Raw genomic sequence first — 18,464 nt, 5'->3', positions numbered from 1 at the left:
CAAGATAAGGTCTGGTTCACACTTTGCTGGGAAGAACGGAACTGACTGGGGAAAAAAATAACAATGCAAGGCTAACGTGGAGGCATCACAGACGTCTGCAGAACGGGGCCTGTTTGGCACTTTGCTGAGAAGAAAAGGATTTATTCACACAAACAGTACCCGGAAGGCTATGGACCATAAACAGTGTCTACAGCTGAACTAAACAAAGGCACACGTGATATCAGTGAAAAGACCCAGTGAGAAGCCAGAAGACCCCAAAGGGAAATATTACTCTTATTGTTATCAAATAATTTTGAGATCAATGCTAAAATAATTTTGAGGTGCAGTGCTAAAATGGAGATATTGTCTTGAATAAGTAACTGTGATCCAACTGCATATTTGAACTTGGTACTTGGTTGTCATATCTGAGCTCAGTATTTTAGTTGGCATATATATATATATATGTATTTCGTACCAAAAGAATTTTGTTTGGGGAGATAATTACGAAATGGGAACCGGTTCCGCTGCTAAAATACCACCTTGCTCCCCCTTAGGATGCATCCTTACGCATTAGAGTAACTTTTGGGGAAATATTCTGATAAAAGAAACTTGAAACGATACTGTACTCAAATGTGGCTTAAATGTGGAATTCTGGGTTTTAGTGCTGTATTGCAATTAATGTTGTTCTGCAGAACTTTGGAAAAAATGGGATGAAGTATGGTACTCTAAGGTAATTTACTCTTATTGTTATCTAATAATTTTTAGACCAGGAAAGAATTTAAATTGTTAAACTCTGATTCCGATTGGGGGGAAAAAAAAATCCACAAAAACCCCCCACAAAACCAAAACCAAAACAAACCCGAAATGCTATGATGGATGGGAACTTGATATTGTATGAGGTTGTATTTAAAAGTTGCTGGAATGTGAACTGATTTGGATCTAGGAATCTCCGTGAGTCTGTGTGTATTGTCTGAAGGCCTCTAACGCTTTGGGGAAGGAAGGGGTGTTTATATTTTTTAGGATAGTGATTGCTGTTAACTTCTTGAATGTCAAACACATCTGTGTGACATTTTATTCACAGAAACAGCCCCTCCCACCCCCAAATTCACGCACAGTTTCCCTTCTCACTGAATTACCCAGACTGCAATCTGATTTGCTCAAATCTTGTTTGCCAAAGGGTGAAAGTTGTACTTTCTTGTACTTCCATATGGTGCCTCAGCTTGTCCTACGCTTTCTCCAGCCCCCGCCTTGGGCAAGCGCAGGAACACTACAGGAGAAACAGGACTATGATTTCTGCAAGTGACTTCTCGCTACATTTTATATCCATCTTGAAGACTGCAAAAGACCTGATTTACAGAGTAGCAACGACTGCAGGTTTCTGTCTCTCAGTGATCCAGACTCTCTTCCAGTGCAAAGAAAGGTGATCCTGTGTGCGGCACGTCAAGATAAAGCAAAGTGGGTGTCTGAAGTCACTGGCATCATAGGGAAGAAATCCCGTTTCTGCCTACTAGAGCAGGAGGGGAAGCAGGTAGGTAACTCAGGGGCAGGTGTTTGCATGGCACCTATCTACATAAGTCTTCATATATACATATATATATCCATATATTCCTTAGCTGCTTAGATTCACCTAAGAAGAGGCAAGCCATTCTTGTTGACCGTTGGCCAACCTCACGCGTGGTGCCATGAGAAAGGCACAGCTGTTTAGAGTGTAAATGGCAGTAGGAATTACTCCTATGGAGGCAAAGTCAGGATGCCCAAAAATCAGGGCTTTTCAGGAAAAAATATCCCACAGAGGTCTGACAAATGGGCCCGATCTCTCGTAGCGCGGTTAAGCCTGCCTGGGCTCTGCCAGCATCGCTGACACCCGCTGCGTGGAGTCCCCACAGAGCACGGGCAGGGTGAGGGTGCCCAACAGCCAGCAGTTTCGAACTTCCTTCCCTCCTGCCACACAGCCGCTCTCAGGCCCCTGTGACACGCTTTATGCCAACCCAGGGCTCCGCAGAGGAGCTTTCGGAGGTGTCCCCATCCCACCTCGGCTCCAGCCTGCCTTTCCTGCCAGGGGCTGTGGAACAAAAGGGTCGGGAGCCCCAGCAGAGCTTTGGCAGAGCCCAGCTGCCCGCCATGGCTTTCCTCTCCCCAGGCACGGCTCCTGCCTGGGGTGCCATTGTCCCTGTGGCACACGGTGGTTCCTGCACAGCTCTGGGCGCCCCGCAGTGCCCTGGCTGGGCGAGCCCCCGGATGCTTTCCCCTGCAGCTCGGCTCCCCAGGGTGCCCAGGCTCTTCCTCCTCCTCCTCTTCCTCCTCCTCCTCCTTCTCCTCCCGCTCCTGTCCGGGATGTGCAGCTGCGGCAGGCTCCGTGCCAGGGACGCGGGGTGCAGGGGCACAAAGAGCAGGGCCGCAGCCGAGCCGGTACAGCAGAGCCTTGGGGAGGGCTGCCCTTGGAGCAGGGCTGAGGCTGAGGCTCCAGCCCTCTTCCCTGCAGTGGCCTTTCCCTGCGCCACTGCCCAGCGCAGCTTCCACAGCCGCCAAGGAAACACCCACAGTGTCAGACCCAGCGGTTTGCAGGTGGGGCTTTACTGAACAGAAGGGAGAGCTGGTGTCAGCAGCCTGGCTGGCCGGCACTGGCGCTCGTCACGCCGGAGGAGGCTCTTGCTGGACGTGTCTCTCGCGAGCCTCAGCGCCTGAGACGGTCTCCTGGCACTGGCCGACGTGGAGTAGATCTGTTCTCCAGAACTGAGGAGTTGAATACAAAGCTCTGTAGTCTTGTATGCACAGAGAGGTGCAGAGCAACAAGTCTGGTCAGGACACATGTGGTGGGATCTGCTGCTGTCTGGAGAGAGCAGGTCCAGGTCCCTGGGATGCAGTCCCACCCTGCTGCTCTCCGTGCCCCCAGGGCTGTCAGGAAAACACCCTCTTTGCCCAGCTCTGGCCTGAAGCTGGCCCACACCCCCTTTTTCAGAGGCGAGCACTCCAAAAGGCAAACACTCAACTGGGAATGCTCTTTCCCCAGTTGTTTTTCACTGCCTGCGGTACCTGGGCCTCCCATTGCTCTGGCTCTTTTTTCCAGGCCTTTGGCGGTGCCACTGCTGCGCTTCTGCTCTATCTTGCTGCACAAGGACTCCCAGAGCTTGCGTGTTTCCTCCTCCGTGCACACGCGGGGCTGCGCCTGCAGGACCACAGCAATGCAGCAGCAGGCAGTGTTAGTGTCCCTGGCAAGGGCTGGGGGGATTTCAGCGCTCCCCCTCCCTCCTGCCCCTTCTTTTCAGCCTCTCCATCAGCCCTGCTTTGCTCACGGTCCTGACTGCAGAGCCTTTCTGCAACGACCCCTGAGCCAAGGGAGCGCGGGGCTGAAAGCAACCCGGCTGCTTGCTGTCCCAGACCAGCCTGGCCGCACCGTTGCGCCGTCGCCATTACAAACGCCACCACATCAAGCCTTGGGGACGTACCGGTCCTGCCCTCCTCTTCCCCGCCTTGGCAGGGGGTGCAGCTTGGGGTGCAGCTTCCCGCAGGTGTTGGCTGCTGCCTGCCTCTTTCCCCGACCGTTCCCACCGCAGCACTGCCAGCTCGCTGCAGACACACAGCGGGAAGAGGTGGTGTGAGCACAGGAGAGCGCTCCAGCCGGGCTCCCAGCTGGGCGCCAGCCGCGGCCGCAGGAGCGGCTCTGCCGAGAGGCCGGTGCCAGGAGAAGCGGCTCTCTCCCGCGGGGCTGCGGGGAGCAGGAGGAAGGGACTGCGGGAGAGGAAGCACTGCCCGTGTCCGGAGAGATTTACCACTGGAGCTTGTCCTGCAGATCCAGCTGCTCATCCCTCTCCCCTCTTCTCTTGCGGGCCACCTGCCCCAGGATGCAGGTCACCACCTCCCGCAGGGCCCGGTCTGTCCGTGGGGAAAGGCTCCTGCAACAGCAAGGACAAAGTCTCCCTGACTCTGCAGCTGGGACCGTCCTGCCTCTTCCCACACTCAGCCCCACACCTGCTTTGGCCCCTGCCGTGGGGTCTAACCCAGCCCGTTCCCGTGGCTGCAGAAATCCCGGGGCGTCCTGTGCAGCCCCGTGGCTCAGGGTTTGGCTCCCCGTACCCACCACCACCGGCTCACGCCCCACCGCCCCCGGGGCTCGGCTGGAGCGGGCACACTCGTACCGCTTCTGGGGGACGCTGTTGTCCTCAGGGACGCTGGGGGGCTCTTCTCCGGCCTCTTCCCAGCCCTCCATGTTCATCTCCAGCAGGTCACAGCTGGACTCGTCTGACTCCACGCTGCTCGAGGAGCTGTCTGAGGAGCACTCGGGGGAGCTGGATTCCTGCACAGGAGGAGACTCTCATACAACAGCCCTGCACCCGGAGGGTGCTGCTTCCCAGCACGCAGACCCCAGAACACTTCTGAATGGACCACACGGGACGGGGAGAGCCGGGAGAAGGAGCTCAGCAGGCCCTGGGGTGACCTCTGAGTGTCACCAGGGTTTCACTGCAACTCTGTGTCCCCCTTCTTGCTCAGGAAGGGCAGCATCACCCGCCCGGTTCTGCTGCAGCAAGGCTGCTATGACGGCTTGGGTACCAGGGTACTTTGCAGTCTCAGCCGCCCCACGGGAGAAAGTGCTCTTTTTCTGCAGGAATCCCAAGTACCTGGCTCCTCTGCATCTCCTTTGGCTTTTCTCCATTTCCTTCCACATTGGGCATCTCCTCTTCTGCCTCGGCCTCTGCCAGCTCTGTTTCCTTCTCTTCCTGTTCTTCCAGGTATTTCTGGATATACGGTGGAAGCTGCTCCTCCTTCTTCTCCCATTTATTCTGGGGGACAAACAAAATGCAATAGCAGGCAGCATTAGCCTTCCCTGCCACGGCTGAGCTGTTTTCCTTCCTTCCTCCCTCCCTTCCTTCCTTCCTCCCTTCCTCCCTTCCTCCCTTCCTCCCTCCCTCCCTTCCTTCCTTCCTTCCTCCCTTCCTTCCTTCCTTCCTTCCTTCCTTCCTTCCTTCCTTCCTTCCTTCCTTCCTTCCTTCCTTCCTTCCTTCCCTCCCTCCCTCCCTCCCTCCCTCCCTCCCTCCCTCCCTCCCTCCCTCCCTCCCTCCCTCCTCTTCTGCCTTGCTGTCCACGCTGGTTTGCTCCCAGGTTCCCGCAGGCTCCACCGAGGAGCCCGTCTGGAATGACCAGGGAGATAAGCCACCACCGGGCTACAAACCAGCCGGCAGCTGGCGAGCCCAGACAAGCCCTGCAGTCACCTGGCCGACAGAAACGGCCTCAAGTGAGGGCTCTGGGGGTGTTTCCAGGCTACTGGAAGTGACAAGTATATTCTCAACTGACAGTGACCCGCCTCCCTTCAAGCAAACACCAAAGCAACTGGTCAGTGGTCCCGTGAACACCCAGTGAAGAATCTTGTGAGCACTGGCACGTGTGGAGCAACGCTGCTCTACAGTCCAGTAGGATGTGCTCCTGCAGCATCCGGTGTCGGGTACCTTTTCTCTCCTCTCAATGGCTCTGGCTATGAAGTCCACTTCTCTGGGTGCAAGCAGAGGCGGTAGCTTTCCTTTCTCCTCCTTTTCCTTCAAGCAGCTCCTCTGGATGACCGGTAGCTGCCTGCAAAGACACAACAGGGCGTGTTGGCAGGAGCGCAGGAGGAGCTGGTTCTGCATCCTGTGCTTCCAGGTGGCGCACCTGCTTCTGCAGCAGAACGTGCTCTGCTCACATCCTTGTGATCAAGTCCCCAGACACAGAGAAGACCCCAAGCTGTCAGCCTCGGATGGGCCCAACAGCCCCCCTGCAACTCAGGATGCCCAGGTCTCGGCCCTCTCTTGCTGGAGCAACCAGAGGAACAGGGTCCTGTGCCCGGAGATAGCGCTACGCCCTGTACGGGCAGGTTGGGCGCTGGGGACACAGTGTCAAAGGGAGGAGGACACGACCCCACGAGAAGGGCCATCCTGCCACTGGGCTCTGCGTAAGACAGGCGTCAGCGTAGAAGAGGCTCCTGGTTGCTCAGGGCAATCCTCTGCAGTAACTAACTGCAGAACTCTGTTCTCAGCAAACAGAAAGGCCAGGCTCATTTCAACCTGAAGGGAAAGCCAAAATGACCTTCTGCTCCTGGAACGAGCCTTTGCACTTGGCTACTCAAGAGTTCTGCACATCGGAAGGGAAGAAAGAAATAGTGGTGCCAGCAGAGTCTGCCAAGAAGCTACAAGACACTGCCATGAGCAAGAAACCATGAGTTAGTGGGACGTGGGAAAAGCGCACTTGGGGTGTTTCCAGGAGAAACGTCTCGCTCCCACAGAGCCCGGAGCAGGGGGTCACGCTCACCCATTTATGCGAGTGTCTCACCTGGCGCGAGGCTCACTCCCCTCAGCTTTCTGACCCTGCTCCGGCTTCACAGTCAGTGCAGGTAACCGATTTGGAGGAAGCCTGGTTCGACGGAGGAGGCGCTTCTCGGCAGCATCCTCTAGAAAGGGGAAAGGAGACGGTTCTTCAGAACAGCATCTCGGTGTTGTTCTGGGAACCGGGTGCCACTTGTGTGCCAGTTCCAAGGAGAGTGACGTGCGGGTCTGCTCAGGGCTGTGGTAACACTGGGGAAGGTGGTCCTTTTCATCCCTTTGGGGGAAAGCCATGTTTCCTGGGAGGTCTTAGGCCTTTTCTGACACTGTTTTTCTGGTCCAGCTCCTCGTGCCTACAGTGCACTATTATTCCCTGGGGTTCCCTGGGGAAAACTATCTGGATGGCTTTCTCTCATCCTTGTGCTGAAACAGGGGGTTCCCTGGCAGAGCCGGTGGTCTCCGGGAGTCATTCTGGGAAGGGGAATCATTTTGCTCAAGGGAACCCAGCTCTGGGATTTCTGCATTGGTCCTGTGTACACACATTTGCTGCTGGAGCAGGTTCACACCACAGGCATTGCCTCTGAGACATCTGAGCACATGATGGAAAGAAGCAGGCTTAGAGCTTTGCACTGTTTGCAGCCCAAGCAGGGAGTGGAGGCCACTGGAAAGGTGTCCTTCAGCAGTCCAAGAGGCCCTTTGTGGTGCAGGACTGTCCTGAGACCTTGTCCCATGATGGGGCACCGGAGCATTACCATGATGGGTCCAGAGAGTCACAGGAGGAGCCTCTCCCTCTTCCAGGCCTCCTGGGGTAACCTCAGTTCTGATCCCCTCCATGTGCCGTGGAAGGAAACCCTGCAGCCCCCTGCCAGCAACCCACTGGTCCCCGACCTTTCTTTCCACTGCCATCACCTTTTCCCTGCACACGTCCCGTCAGGTCTATCAGCGTTGGCATCTTAGGCACGGTCTCAAGTTGGCACCTGAAGAGCAAGAAGGTACCAGGCTGAAGAAAGGACACCACATTGTTTCCCAAGGCAGCCCAACCCGGAGGGCTGCAGTAGAAACTCCAGTGCCGGGAGGGCTAGGTGAGACCCCGTCAGCCTGTGCCCGCTTTTTTCCATCCTTCCCGTGAGAATGGTCGTCCTCCCACAAAACCCCCTTGCTGCTTCTGGGGAAATGATCCTGCTCACAGTGCACATGGAGAGCAGAATATTATCTAGTGCTCTGATTTTCTAACACCCTTTTGAATTCTGATCTTGCCCTCCAAGTTCCTGTAGAGCCTTGCAGATTAACGTTTCCGGACCTAAGAGCAGTCTCTCCCACAGAGGAAAGAAAAGGAGCAGGAGAAACGTAGTGGGAAATGTTGCCTAAATGCGTCTCTAGCTCCACAGTAGGACAGATGCATAAGCCGTGCCACTGTCCCACGTTCCTCCAAGTGAAGTCAAACATACCATGGCAGGACGATAACACGTCCAGAGGAGGTCTGGGAAGCAGCGGTGTCATGGCGTGAGATGACTGAGTCCCTCATCTCCGGCATCTGCAACGAGGACAGAGACGGATGACGGGAGGAGCGGACACTGGGAAGGGCCGGCTGCTTGCTCCGCCTCAGCCCAGCGCCAGCAAAGAGCCAGAGCCGCCCAAGGGCTCTGGGCTCAGCAAGCCTTGCTCTGCCTGTGCCTCTGCTCCCGGCCCCCAGAGTGGGGCACGCAGCGCTCCCCGCCATCAACGCCGGCCTTTTCTCGCAAAGTGCAGCTCCTCTGGGGGTGGCTCTTGCAAAGCCAGGCCATTGCACGCCAGGGAGGTGCTCTGCAGAGAGCCTGCTGTGCTCTAGAGCTCCAGGAGCCCAGGTGACTGAACAAGGCATGGTCGGCCAGGGGAAAGCAGCCCCCAGAAAGCATTTCAGAAGCAGCAGGAGTGGGGCTGGGAAAGTGAAAATCCTACCTCGAGAAGAGCTTGCAGCATCTTGCCAGTGCCATTCAGCCTTTCCAAAAAGTGTAAGTAAAATCTCTTTTTTATCTCTTTTCCCTCGGCAATCAGCATGCCCACGTCCCTCCAGATGATGGCAACGTTCTTCCTGTTCTCTAGGTAGGCATGGAAAAGGTGCGTGGTCCTTTCCATGTAGAGCTGCACGGTGCCCTCAGAGACAGCGTTCTCTGAGGCTATCTCAGCATACGGCAGTTGTTCGAAATCTTGATGGCCTGAAAGACAAGAGAAGAGGAACACATGAGCTTGCAGACCTGCTGGGCAGGCTACAATCAAAGGTCTGCAGCCTCCAGGCCCTCAGGCAACACTTTGGTACTGGGCTGCCTGGCTGGGCCAGCGCCTCTGAGGAGACGCTCGGCTTGTCCCTTCCTCTTAAAGTGGACAGTGAGGTGCGGAGCAGACAGCTGTGGCTTCTCTGATACAGAAAGGGAAACAAAGAGTCTTAGGCACTTGGTGGGAAGAAGAGTGACTGCGGGACAAAGTGGGGAGATAGGCACCAGGTCCCAGGGCAAGCTGGAGGGTGCCAGCCCACACTCGGTGCTGTCTTTGTCTTTAGAGAGAAACGCACCCCAAACACAGCCCCAAGCTCTGGGTGCTCCCCAGGGTCCCACAACAGCTGCCCCAAAGGCAGTAGTGACTAGAAGGCGCAGGTGTCGCCGTCACTGGCTTTTGGAAGGAACCGTCTTACCCCCCTGGGTTTCCCCTGCTTTTCCCCTGTGCAAGGAGGCTGAGGGAGCTGGGAAGAGCCCTGGCATTTGCCTGGAGGAGGTCTAGTGCAGCGGAAAGGGGGAGCAAGAGTTGAAGCATCACAGAACCAGAAGACACCACACCAAGGAAGCTGTGAGGGAACCTGTTGTTGAAGCAGGACAAAGAGAGTGCGCTCTTAGCTGTATTGTCCTCTGGTGATTCTTTAAAACAAACAGCTAGGCAGGGTCCTTTCACAGCCGGCTGGTTTTGTCGAGTGAAGCTCTTGGCAGGACCGCGGTGGGTGGCTGGTACTCCCCTCAGTCACCTCTGGGGAGCAGAGCACCCCTCCCCACCCTGCTCAAGGGCCAGCGCCGCTTTCACGCTGCTTACCAGGGAAGTCTTTGCAACCATAGCGGAGCTCATAGTCCTGCACAACAGCCTTGTCAGGTCGAAACACGGGTCTCTCCACGATCACCAGATCCTGCTCGCTGAGGGCTACTCGCTTTCTGACAACCGCAAAAGTCCCGATTCCGGGAATGCAGACAGCCTGGAACAGAGGAGATGGCGGATGGGAAGAAGTCTTGGAGGGGCAGACGGGTGACTTGTCAGAGGAGGCTGATGGTGTTTAGTGCCCTGCCCTGGCCTGAGGCACAAAGGAGCAAGATGGGCTCCTTGGGAGAACACAAACAGGGGCTGCGCTTTTCCCTCTCACCCCCCTTCAGCTACGAAGAACCAAATAGGTGAGGGAAAGCTGACAAACACCCTCTGGCTCAATCAGATAGAAGGCAGGGGGTTCCCACACTTGGAATAAATCCAGATGTGTCCCAGGCTTCCAGGTTTTCACATGCAACTCTGACGGGGGGACCTTCTTGTACATCTGAATGGACAGAGAAGGTGTCCATGTCACTGTGTGCATTGCAGTGTCGTGCTGGGGCGTTGCTCCTGCTTTCAACGCAGGGGAAGAACAGCTGCACCCCATGGCAAAGGGCTGTCAGGACTTGATCAGCGTTCATCAGGGTGTGAGGGGAGAAGGAGGTAAGGCCCACCTGGTGGAGAGCCAGCTGCAGGCTGAGGTGATACGATGTGCTGGCCCAAATCTTAGCGAACTCTGGAAAAACAAGGGAAAGACCTGTCATGCTCTGAGGCAGCAAGCTCAAGACCATTCGGCCCACTCCTGTCCAAGGAGCGATGCATCTTTCACTCAGGCATTTCAGGTGGTCTCTCTCCAGCCCGGCAAGAACCAAAGGACACCTCATGCTGCCTCCAAGGGGCTCCTTTCCTTGCAGGTGCAGCTCTCCAGGGTGTGACCCACTCCCACGGGAAGCCGGCAGTGCTTTGCCATGCCCGCGGGGGCACGGGGCTGTGCTCCACGCGGCTCTCGGAGGCTCAGGGCAGGCCCTGGTGTCTCCCCAGCAGGGGCCAGTTTTGCCGGGTCACATCTCTGAACACACAGAGCCCACGTGGCCCACGAGCACCTTCAGCTCTTCCATTCAGACATGAGCTCAGCGTGGGTAATGCCCAGCGCCAGGCAAGGGCAGCCCTTTGGGGTCAGGGGTTTCTGCCTGGGCTGCCCCAGGAAGGCAGGGGCCACGTCAGGAAGGGAACCAGGAGCCCTGGCTGCCACATCAGCCCCTCAGCCCTTTGGGATGGTCAAGCAGGTCCCTCCTTGCAGTCACCACTCCTGAGCAACCACCCCCCACAGTCCTCGGGTTTCCATCCTGATTTCAGAGATGTCCTTGACCCAGACACACATGTGAAATTGGGCCTGAAGGCCTTACCATAACGCTCGAGCTTCTCAATAGTTGGGCTCAGGTGAGGCTGCAAGAAGAGCTGTCTTGCCATCTTAGTTCCACTGCTGCTTCAAGTCAACAACAGCAGCAAGTGGCTGGACAATGGCTTTACTGCTTCTCCTTGTCCTCCTCCTTGTCCTCCTCCTTCTTCTCCTTCTTCTCCTCCTTCTCCTCCTTCTTTTTCTCTTCTCCTCCTCCTCCTCCTCCTTCTTTTTCTCTTCTCCTCCTCCTCCTCCTTCTCCTTCTCCTCCTCCTCCTCCTTCTCCTTCTCCTCCTCCTCCTCCTTCTCCTTCTCCACCTTTCACACTCCTTGGTGCTGTCGTGCTCCCTCTCTCCACCTTCTCCTCCTCACTGCAGAGCAGCTACTCCAGAGCAGAGCGGTGGCGAGAGCAGCTCTCAGCACTTGGAGTCGACTCGGCCTCACCGGGGTGAGTGGGGCAGATGCTGGTCACGACAGGGAAAGGGGGACTGTCACCACTGTGACGTCTGGCTGTCCCACTGTGACCTCGGACCGTGTCACAGAGGGGCTGCACACACCTGCCCCCCAGGCCCTGCCAGGGGCTCTGCAGTGGGCAGGGGTTTCTGGGAGCTGCCCCCACCCCACTGTCTCCTGAGTGGGAGGGGTTTCCCCAGGCCGCCCCTGCCATGTCCCCACATGGGGACACAGGGCTGCAAGCGCCGATGGGCTTCCTTCTACCCTTCCCCGCTTCTTCCTGCCTCTCTCACCCAACGTGTCTGCAGCGGGGAGCGCGGCTGCCCTGCCACAGTAGGGGCGTGCAGAGAAGACGTGAAGCTTCTAGACCGCCCACAGTCAGATCTGACACGGATATAAACGGGGTCCCGTTGAATGGCCGTTTGTGGTCTTCTCGGAGCTGCGGGTCTGTCTGCCTGAAGCCTCCCCTTAGGCAGGATCGCCACCTAAAGTAGCCTCCCGGGATTGGGTCAGCCTCGTCGCCTCGCTGGGGTGAGCGATAACTTACTAGGTAGAACTGAGCTATTTCCTCACCAGATCAGCGAGTGTATTAAACAATTCCTCGCCGCTTGGGCAGGTGTTTTCCTCATTATAAACCCGTGGATTTTCTTGAATAATTCCTTGCCAGATTCAGGCAAGCGTATATCCATAATATAATTTCTCACTAAACACGTGGGTGTATTTTTCCTGGGGTTAGAGACTGTAATAGACTTAACGATATATTTGTTAATCAAACTGGTCTAAATGGATATGTTATCAGTGGCTGTGAAACCTGAGCATATAATATTAGTACATGCTGCCATTAAACAATGCAACCTGTATGTAGTCTTTGTAGAAAAAAACTGTTCCACAGATATGTGTAAAAGCCTAATTTAGCGTACCCTGCAGAACATTCGGGAAGAGGCTGACAGAGAGAAGGGCTCAGGGTCATTAGGAGACGGGAGTGCCGAGGCGCCAGTGAGCCGCTGGGTGCCCGCGGCCAGTGTGGGGGATGTTTGGAGGCTTCAGGGGCACCCCACAACCGGTGTGGGGGTGCAGAGAAGCTTCTAGAATGCCTAGAGTCAGGTCTGATCAGCCTATAAAAAACGGGACTCTCGTCGAGACTCCGCCCATTGTCGCGGGTCTCTCGGAGCACGAGCGAGATGCTGCCGCCGAGAGCCCTCCTCCCCGGGATGGAGACTCCGCTTGCCTTGCCGCCACGGGTGTGAGTAAAACGGCTCGCAGGATTGCGAGTATATTTATACTTTCCGTGCACATTTGCACCTGTAACTTCCCGTGCTTAATATAAGCATGTATAAAATTATTTGCTCGCATAAGCGCGAGTGTATTTATACTTTCCGTGCACATATGCACGAGTAACCTTCTGTGCACATTGGCACACGTATAAAATTATTTCCTCGCATAATCGCGAGTGTATTTTCCTCCCGTGCTTCCATATAAGCACGTGTAGTATTCCGTGCACATTTGCACGTGTAAGTAAATTAACCCTCGCAGGATTGCGAGTGTATTATAAATTTACCCTCGCGGAATCGCGAGCGTACACTTTCCGTACTCACTACGAGTACCTATATCCCTTTAAGAATAATCCCGCACCGTGTTCAGGCAAGCGTGTACTCCTCTGGGCCTCAGGGGCGGTTCCGGCATTGTTTTGGGTGAAGCCACGTGCATGCACACTGTGGACCTCCTGTTGTACTAGTTGCTGCCCCTTCATAATTTTCCTCAACTGATACCCGAACCTATATTTAAGTCACTTTTGGAGTTCTAAAACCCTGTTTCTCACCGGTTTAATAAAAGTTGTTTTGGACCCTCTTGTCCCTTAAACTAATCTCGGGGTGCATTCCGTGACACGCTGGCTTTCTTCTTGCTTTGGATCAGCAGCTGCCCCTCCCTCTTGATGTCTTCCCGGGTGGGGACGTGCTCGTCATCTTCGTCATCAGATTTAGAGGATTCTGGAGGAGGGAACAGAGAGAAACGGGCTGGGGAGGGTCTGCAGGGCCACTTCTGCTGTGCCCATGTCACCAGGGAGAGCCAGCACGTTTTGGAGGGCTGGTGACATCACAGGGAGCTTTCCTGCCAAGCCCTGGCTCTTCCTGCCCAGCATCCCAGGCTGACCTGCAGGGCCTGGCAGTGCCGCTGCTGTGGCCCATCCCCAGCTGCTGGGGCTTCCCAGAAAGGTCTGGAGCCACGCGGTGCTGGACGCAGCTCCAGCTTCATTCAAAACAGGTGGCAAGCTCAGAAACTCAGTGGCTCCTCCAAGAGCATCCAATAGGAAGAGGCCACAGACAGACCCCAGCACTGGTTGTTCTTCACAACCAGGTGATTTCGAAGACAAGGCTCTCCCTCCTTGCCCCACAGCATCTTTTCTTGTTCCTTCTGTGGTTCGATGCTCACCACCCCGCCAGCTGCCTTCATGCTCCCACATCCCCACCTAAAAGCACCACCCATGCTCAAAGCCTTGGAGACAGCCCCAAGGTCTGGAGAGAACTCATGGGCTGGGCTCTGCTGGGACAGGGAGAGACAGGCGAGGATGGTCACAAATCCCAACAGGCAGGGGCAGGGACAGTCGCCGTGGGACACGTCCCCGCTAAGCTCTCCTACCGTCATCGCTGCTGTCTCTCTCCTCAAAGGAAACCACCACGTTCTGAGGATCACTCGACATTTTTTTCTCCAGAAAATCCCTGGCCTTCACAAAAATCTGTGAAAGACACTCTGGGTTAATTGCTGAAGGGGAGGTGGGTGTTACAACCCAAGGGATGCCCTTGATGTCCCCCTGGGGGACACTTGGGATGGGCCATCAGGAGGAGCCTGCTGCGGGTCCCCGAAGACCCCAGCAGGGATGGACATCCCACGTATCTCGTTGCTCTTATCCAGGATCTTGCACTCAGGGGGCAGGTGGGCCGCCCGCTGTGCCAGGTACTGCAGCTTCTGGCCCAGGTACTGGAGCTTCTCCTCCACCCCCCGGGACAGGAGAGAGTCATCCTGGAGACGGAGAGAACCACCTTGGTGGGCAAAATGAGCCACTTGGGGTGAATACCTGGCCAGGCACGGTGATGCCATGCAGATGGAAGAGGAGGCGGTCGATTCTGTTTTCAAATTCAAGGAGAAGCTCCTCGTTCTTCAGCAGCTGGGCTCGCGACCGGTCTCGCCGGGCCTCTTCGGACTGCCGTTTTGCCCTCAGCTCCTCCTCCAGCATCCTGCAGCCAAGCACAGTCACATCCATACAACTGCACAGGGGTGCAGAGACACCACAAATCCGTTGCAAAAGCTGCCCAAGTTGCAACCCACCACACCCCCTGCCATGAGTAGGGACATCGTCACCAGCTGAGGTTGCTCAGAGCCCTGTCCAGCCTGGCCTGGGATGTCTCCAGGGACGGGGCATCCACCACCTCTCTGGCCAACCTGGGCCAGGCTCTCACCACCCTAAGCGTAACAAGCGATAAGACAAACAGAAATGGCCTCAAGTTGCGCCGGGGGAAGTTGAGGTTGGATCTGGGGAACAATTTCTTCCCCAAAGGGCTGTCAGGCATTGGAACAGGCTGCCCAGGGCAGTGGTGGGGTCACCATCCCTGGAGGGTTGGACAGACGGAGATGAGGTTCTCAGGGACGTGGGTTAGTGCCAGGGCTGGGTTAACGGTTGGACTCAATGATCTTGAGGGTCTTTCCCAACCAAAATGAGTCTGTGATTCTATGACATGGCTGTCCCAAGGGACACACAGGGATGGTGACTCCACCACTGCCATGGGCAGCCTGTTCCAATGCCCGACAGCCCTTTTCAGGAAGAAATTGTCCCCTATATCCCACCTAAAACCTCCCCTGGTGCCAGTTGTTTCAGGCTCTTGGTCTGGTCTTTGCACTCTGGCCAACAGAGAAGCCACAAAACGTGTTGAAGACTTCTCTCTGACAAAGCTGGACTCCATTTTTCCATCTCAGTTTTTGGAGAATCCGGTCTGTGGCCTGTTTGCCAGACGCAAGGGAACACTGAGATGCTTTAGCTGCCTTGAAAGGAGGGGAAGAGCAACGACATGCAGCAACACAGGAATTTCAGGTCTCCTGAAACTGTTAAGTTGTGAGCAGAAGATAAAGGCCAACTGCTTTATCATGAGCATTCCCTGAATGTGTTCAGACACCGCATCCCAACTCCTCACCATGTCTGTGAGGCGAGGAGAAGACGTCACCCCACCAGCGAGCTCCTGCCCGGGAGACAACACTGGGTGCAATCGGACTGACTGCCGCTGTCTTAGCCTGGCCCGGGAGAGGCGCCCGTGGAAATGGATGTGACAAGTGGCAAAAAGGTACAGGAGCGAGTGGGAAGACACCAGAGGCAATGCCTGGGTTTCTAGAGTAAGAAAACACCAAAATACAACCAACCAGGAAGGCAGTGGCAGGGTCAGGAGCATCCCTCTGCCAAAGTGACCCCTGGGCCACACAGGACAGCCCTGCCTGGGACAGCCTGCCTGCACTGGGCAGGGGAGCTGCATGGGGCACAGTAGGGCACTGTCCCCACCCCATGGGGGCCATGGGGCAGTAGAGCCCATGTCGGGGCGTCCCCAAGATGGAGGTCATAAAATCATTGAATTATTTTGGCTGGAAGAGACCCTCAAGATCATGGAATCCAACCATAACCCACCCCTAGCACTAACCCATGTCCCTGAGAACCTCATCTCTGCATCTGTCCAACCCCTCCAATGATGGTGACGCCACCAGTGCGCAGGGGAGCACACACATTCCCAAACACTGGAAAAAGAAAGGTTGCACGGTGCCCTCCAATATAGGAAAATTAATAATGTAAGGAATAAATTAAGAAATGCAGGGGAGGGAAAGGGCTGATGCCATTGGGGTTTCATTAGGTGGCAGGTGGGGGGGGGTGACACAGCCCAGGGAAGGAAAGGAGAGATTTCCTCTTCTGCCCTGAGAGACCCTTATTCCTTCCACAACAACCACTGCCAAAGGCTTGACAGGAGCTCCAGCGCAGTTGTCTGCAGCCGCTGCCGATGAGAAACCTAAAATAGGACATGGGAGAATTTGCACGGGAGCGTTCACCACGCGGAAATCTCTCTGCCCTGGGAGGGCTGAGGTTGAGTGCGTTGGAGGTTTGTTTTTGTTTTCAAGGATGTGATCAAAATCACATGAAATGACACACAACGAAGGATAGGCACAGGCTGGGACTGACACCGGAGCCTCAGCACCGGGTTTTATCGCTCATGGAGAAAGGGAACCAGGCTAAATCAGCCAGCTGGAGGCCAAAACAAGCAGCTCCTTTGGCTGTTCTGGGACGGGAGATGCAGGCAGGGCCACCAGTGTGGGGTCTGTCCTGGAGCTGCAAGGGTGGGATGTGGGACGAGGCAGCCAGAGCTGCTTCCACACAAGGAGGCACAAACATCTGCCATTTCCATGTTGGTTTTAGGAGGGTTAATATATGTGTGGGTCAAAACTCACCATCACATCGCCTGGGTTGGCATTGCCAGCCACAGGTTGGGTTTTAGCATCGTTCTAAAATGCTGGAGGGCCTGAGGCAGCACTGGTGACAGAGGGACAGACCCCCTGGGGTCCATGTCTGTCTTGCGCTGGGGACCCCAGAGCTGGACTCAGTTCTCTGGGGGGCCCCAGGAGAGCAGAGCAGAGGGGGAAGCATCCCCTCCCTCCACCTGCTGGTGATGTGGCCCAGGACACACTTGGCTTTCTGGGCTGCAAGAGCACACTGCCAGCTTATGGCCCTTTTGTTACCCACCAGCCCTTCTCCACAGGGTTGCTGCCCATCCGTCTGACCCTCCCTCCCTCCCCCAGTCTGTGCTGGTACTGGGTATTGCCCTGACCCAGGTGCAGGACCTCGCACTTGGCCTGGATGAATTTCACAAGATTCACATGGACCCCCCAGCCTGTCCAGGTCCCTCTGGATGTCACCCCTTCCCTCCAGTGCATCGACTGCACCACTCAGCTTGGTGGAAAACCAAAAGTGAAGTGTCTTGGGTGATGCAGACATCAGAGAAAGGCATCTGGCTTTAGCTCTCTGCCAAGCACAGCTGGGGAAACCCTTTGAAATGCTTCAGCCACTTTAGCAGAGAAAAATAACACCCCCACACAGTTGCCAGGCTTTATCGCTTACAATTTCTAACTGTTGGTGGAAATCTTCATTCTCAATCACTTTAATCAGCACCTTGAGCTTCTCTTTCAGTTTCTTCCCCTCCCTTGCTGGAAGAATAAATCGCAGCCTCATGTGAGCACGTTTGATTTGCATGGTCTCCTTTAACGGTCTGATCACTTCCAGTGCCTACAAAGGTGTTAAAAACAAAGAGCATTTACACACCTGCTTGAAAACCATCACACAGACCAAAACCTCAAATCCTTCGCATCAGCTTCTGACACTTTTGTCAGCGCTGCAGGGAGTTTGCTCGAACGCTGCTTTGGTAGATTAACAAGGAAAGGCAGAGTTCTTGTTATTCGTGATCCCTCCAACGCTTAAAAAACCCGTCTGAAATCTTAAATAGCACTTATACTACAAACCAACATGTGGCTCAGATGCAAGGCCCGATTTATTACCTCAATCAAACTAAAGGACAAAACTTTTCTTTCTGTTCCAGGCGTATCACTGTTGCTGCTTTAATTAGTTTCTTTCTTTCTTTCTCCCTTCCCTGAATTGTTAGAAAACAAACTGCACGAGTTTCAGCAGCTGTTTGCATCCAGCATTCAACCACCGGCTGGATGAAGAATCACTCTGCAGAATTCAGCCCCCAGGGCTTTGCTGATCCCTCTGTGGCTGCAAACAGAGAAATTACACTTGAAGCCACCACCTCTGACCTGAAACCGATTTTGCAAGAAAACAGACCTGCTGCTTCGTGCTCTAGTTTGGTTTGACAGAGTAGTGAATGTCCTTCACGGCTCTTTCTATGACGATCACTGTGTACGGCCTCTTTGTTTTGGGATTCACGCATTTGTCAGCGACAATGGTCGCGATGTCTCTAAACATCTACTCCAGCTGCGTGTGCCGTTCTTTGTCCGATACCTGCAGCTCTCGTTCTGTTAAAATCTGGACAGTAAGTAACTAAAAAAACCCAGTTAATAAATGTCATGGGTTTGACTACAGAGTGAAAAATCTAGTAACTCTGTTAAATTTAACAATTGCTTGAATGGTTTGGTCAGATGTGAAGTGGATAAAAAAATAACAGTATTAATAATGTACGTCATTATGACAGACAGCACGGAGAGATTTCAAAGAAAAAACTCACCACAGAAAAACTACAAAAAAAGATGCACAGATTTCCTTGAATTCAC

The 18,464-nt window shown here is 54.9% G+C and overlaps 1 protein-coding gene across 2 annotated transcripts; it reads right to left on the bottom strand.

Annotated features, from left to right (window-relative positions):
- Nucleotides 1-2,535: 2,535 nt before the first annotated feature.
- LOC139826664 (uncharacterized) lies at nucleotides 2,536-10,905 on the bottom strand. 2 transcript variants are annotated; one of them, XR_011736795.1, is made up of 12 exons: nucleotides 10,712-10,905; nucleotides 9,980-10,041; nucleotides 9,324-9,480; nucleotides 8,205-8,461; nucleotides 7,715-7,800; nucleotides 7,176-7,243; nucleotides 6,277-6,394; nucleotides 5,421-5,541; nucleotides 4,596-4,757; nucleotides 4,116-4,273; nucleotides 3,013-3,872; nucleotides 2,536-2,712 (listed from the first exon to the last, which is right to left on the bottom strand). XR_011736795.1 is itself a non-coding variant. In XM_071803011.1 (11 exons), exons 1-11 carry the CDS (start codon nucleotides 10,773-10,775, stop codon nucleotides 3,746-3,748), a joined length of 1,380 nt encoding a protein of 459 aa, XP_071659112.1. In that variant the 5' UTR covers nucleotides 10,776-10,905; the 3' UTR covers nucleotides 2,536-3,745. The 2 variants fall into 2 exon arrangements, 1 of the variants encoding a protein (XP_071659112.1); XM_071803011.1 differs by having other exon boundaries at nucleotides 2,536-3,872.
- Between the last annotated feature and the right edge of the window lie 7,559 nt (nucleotides 10,906-18,464).

Source organism: Patagioenas fasciata (assembly GCF_037038585.1).
Source record: "Patagioenas fasciata isolate bPatFas1 chromosome 19 unlocalized genomic scaffold, bPatFas1.hap1 SUPER_19_unloc_2, whole genome shotgun sequence".
Lineage (NCBI taxonomy): Eukaryota > Metazoa > Chordata > Aves > Columbiformes > Columbidae > Patagioenas > Patagioenas fasciata.
This window is presented reverse-complemented; position numbering and strand designations above follow the sequence as displayed.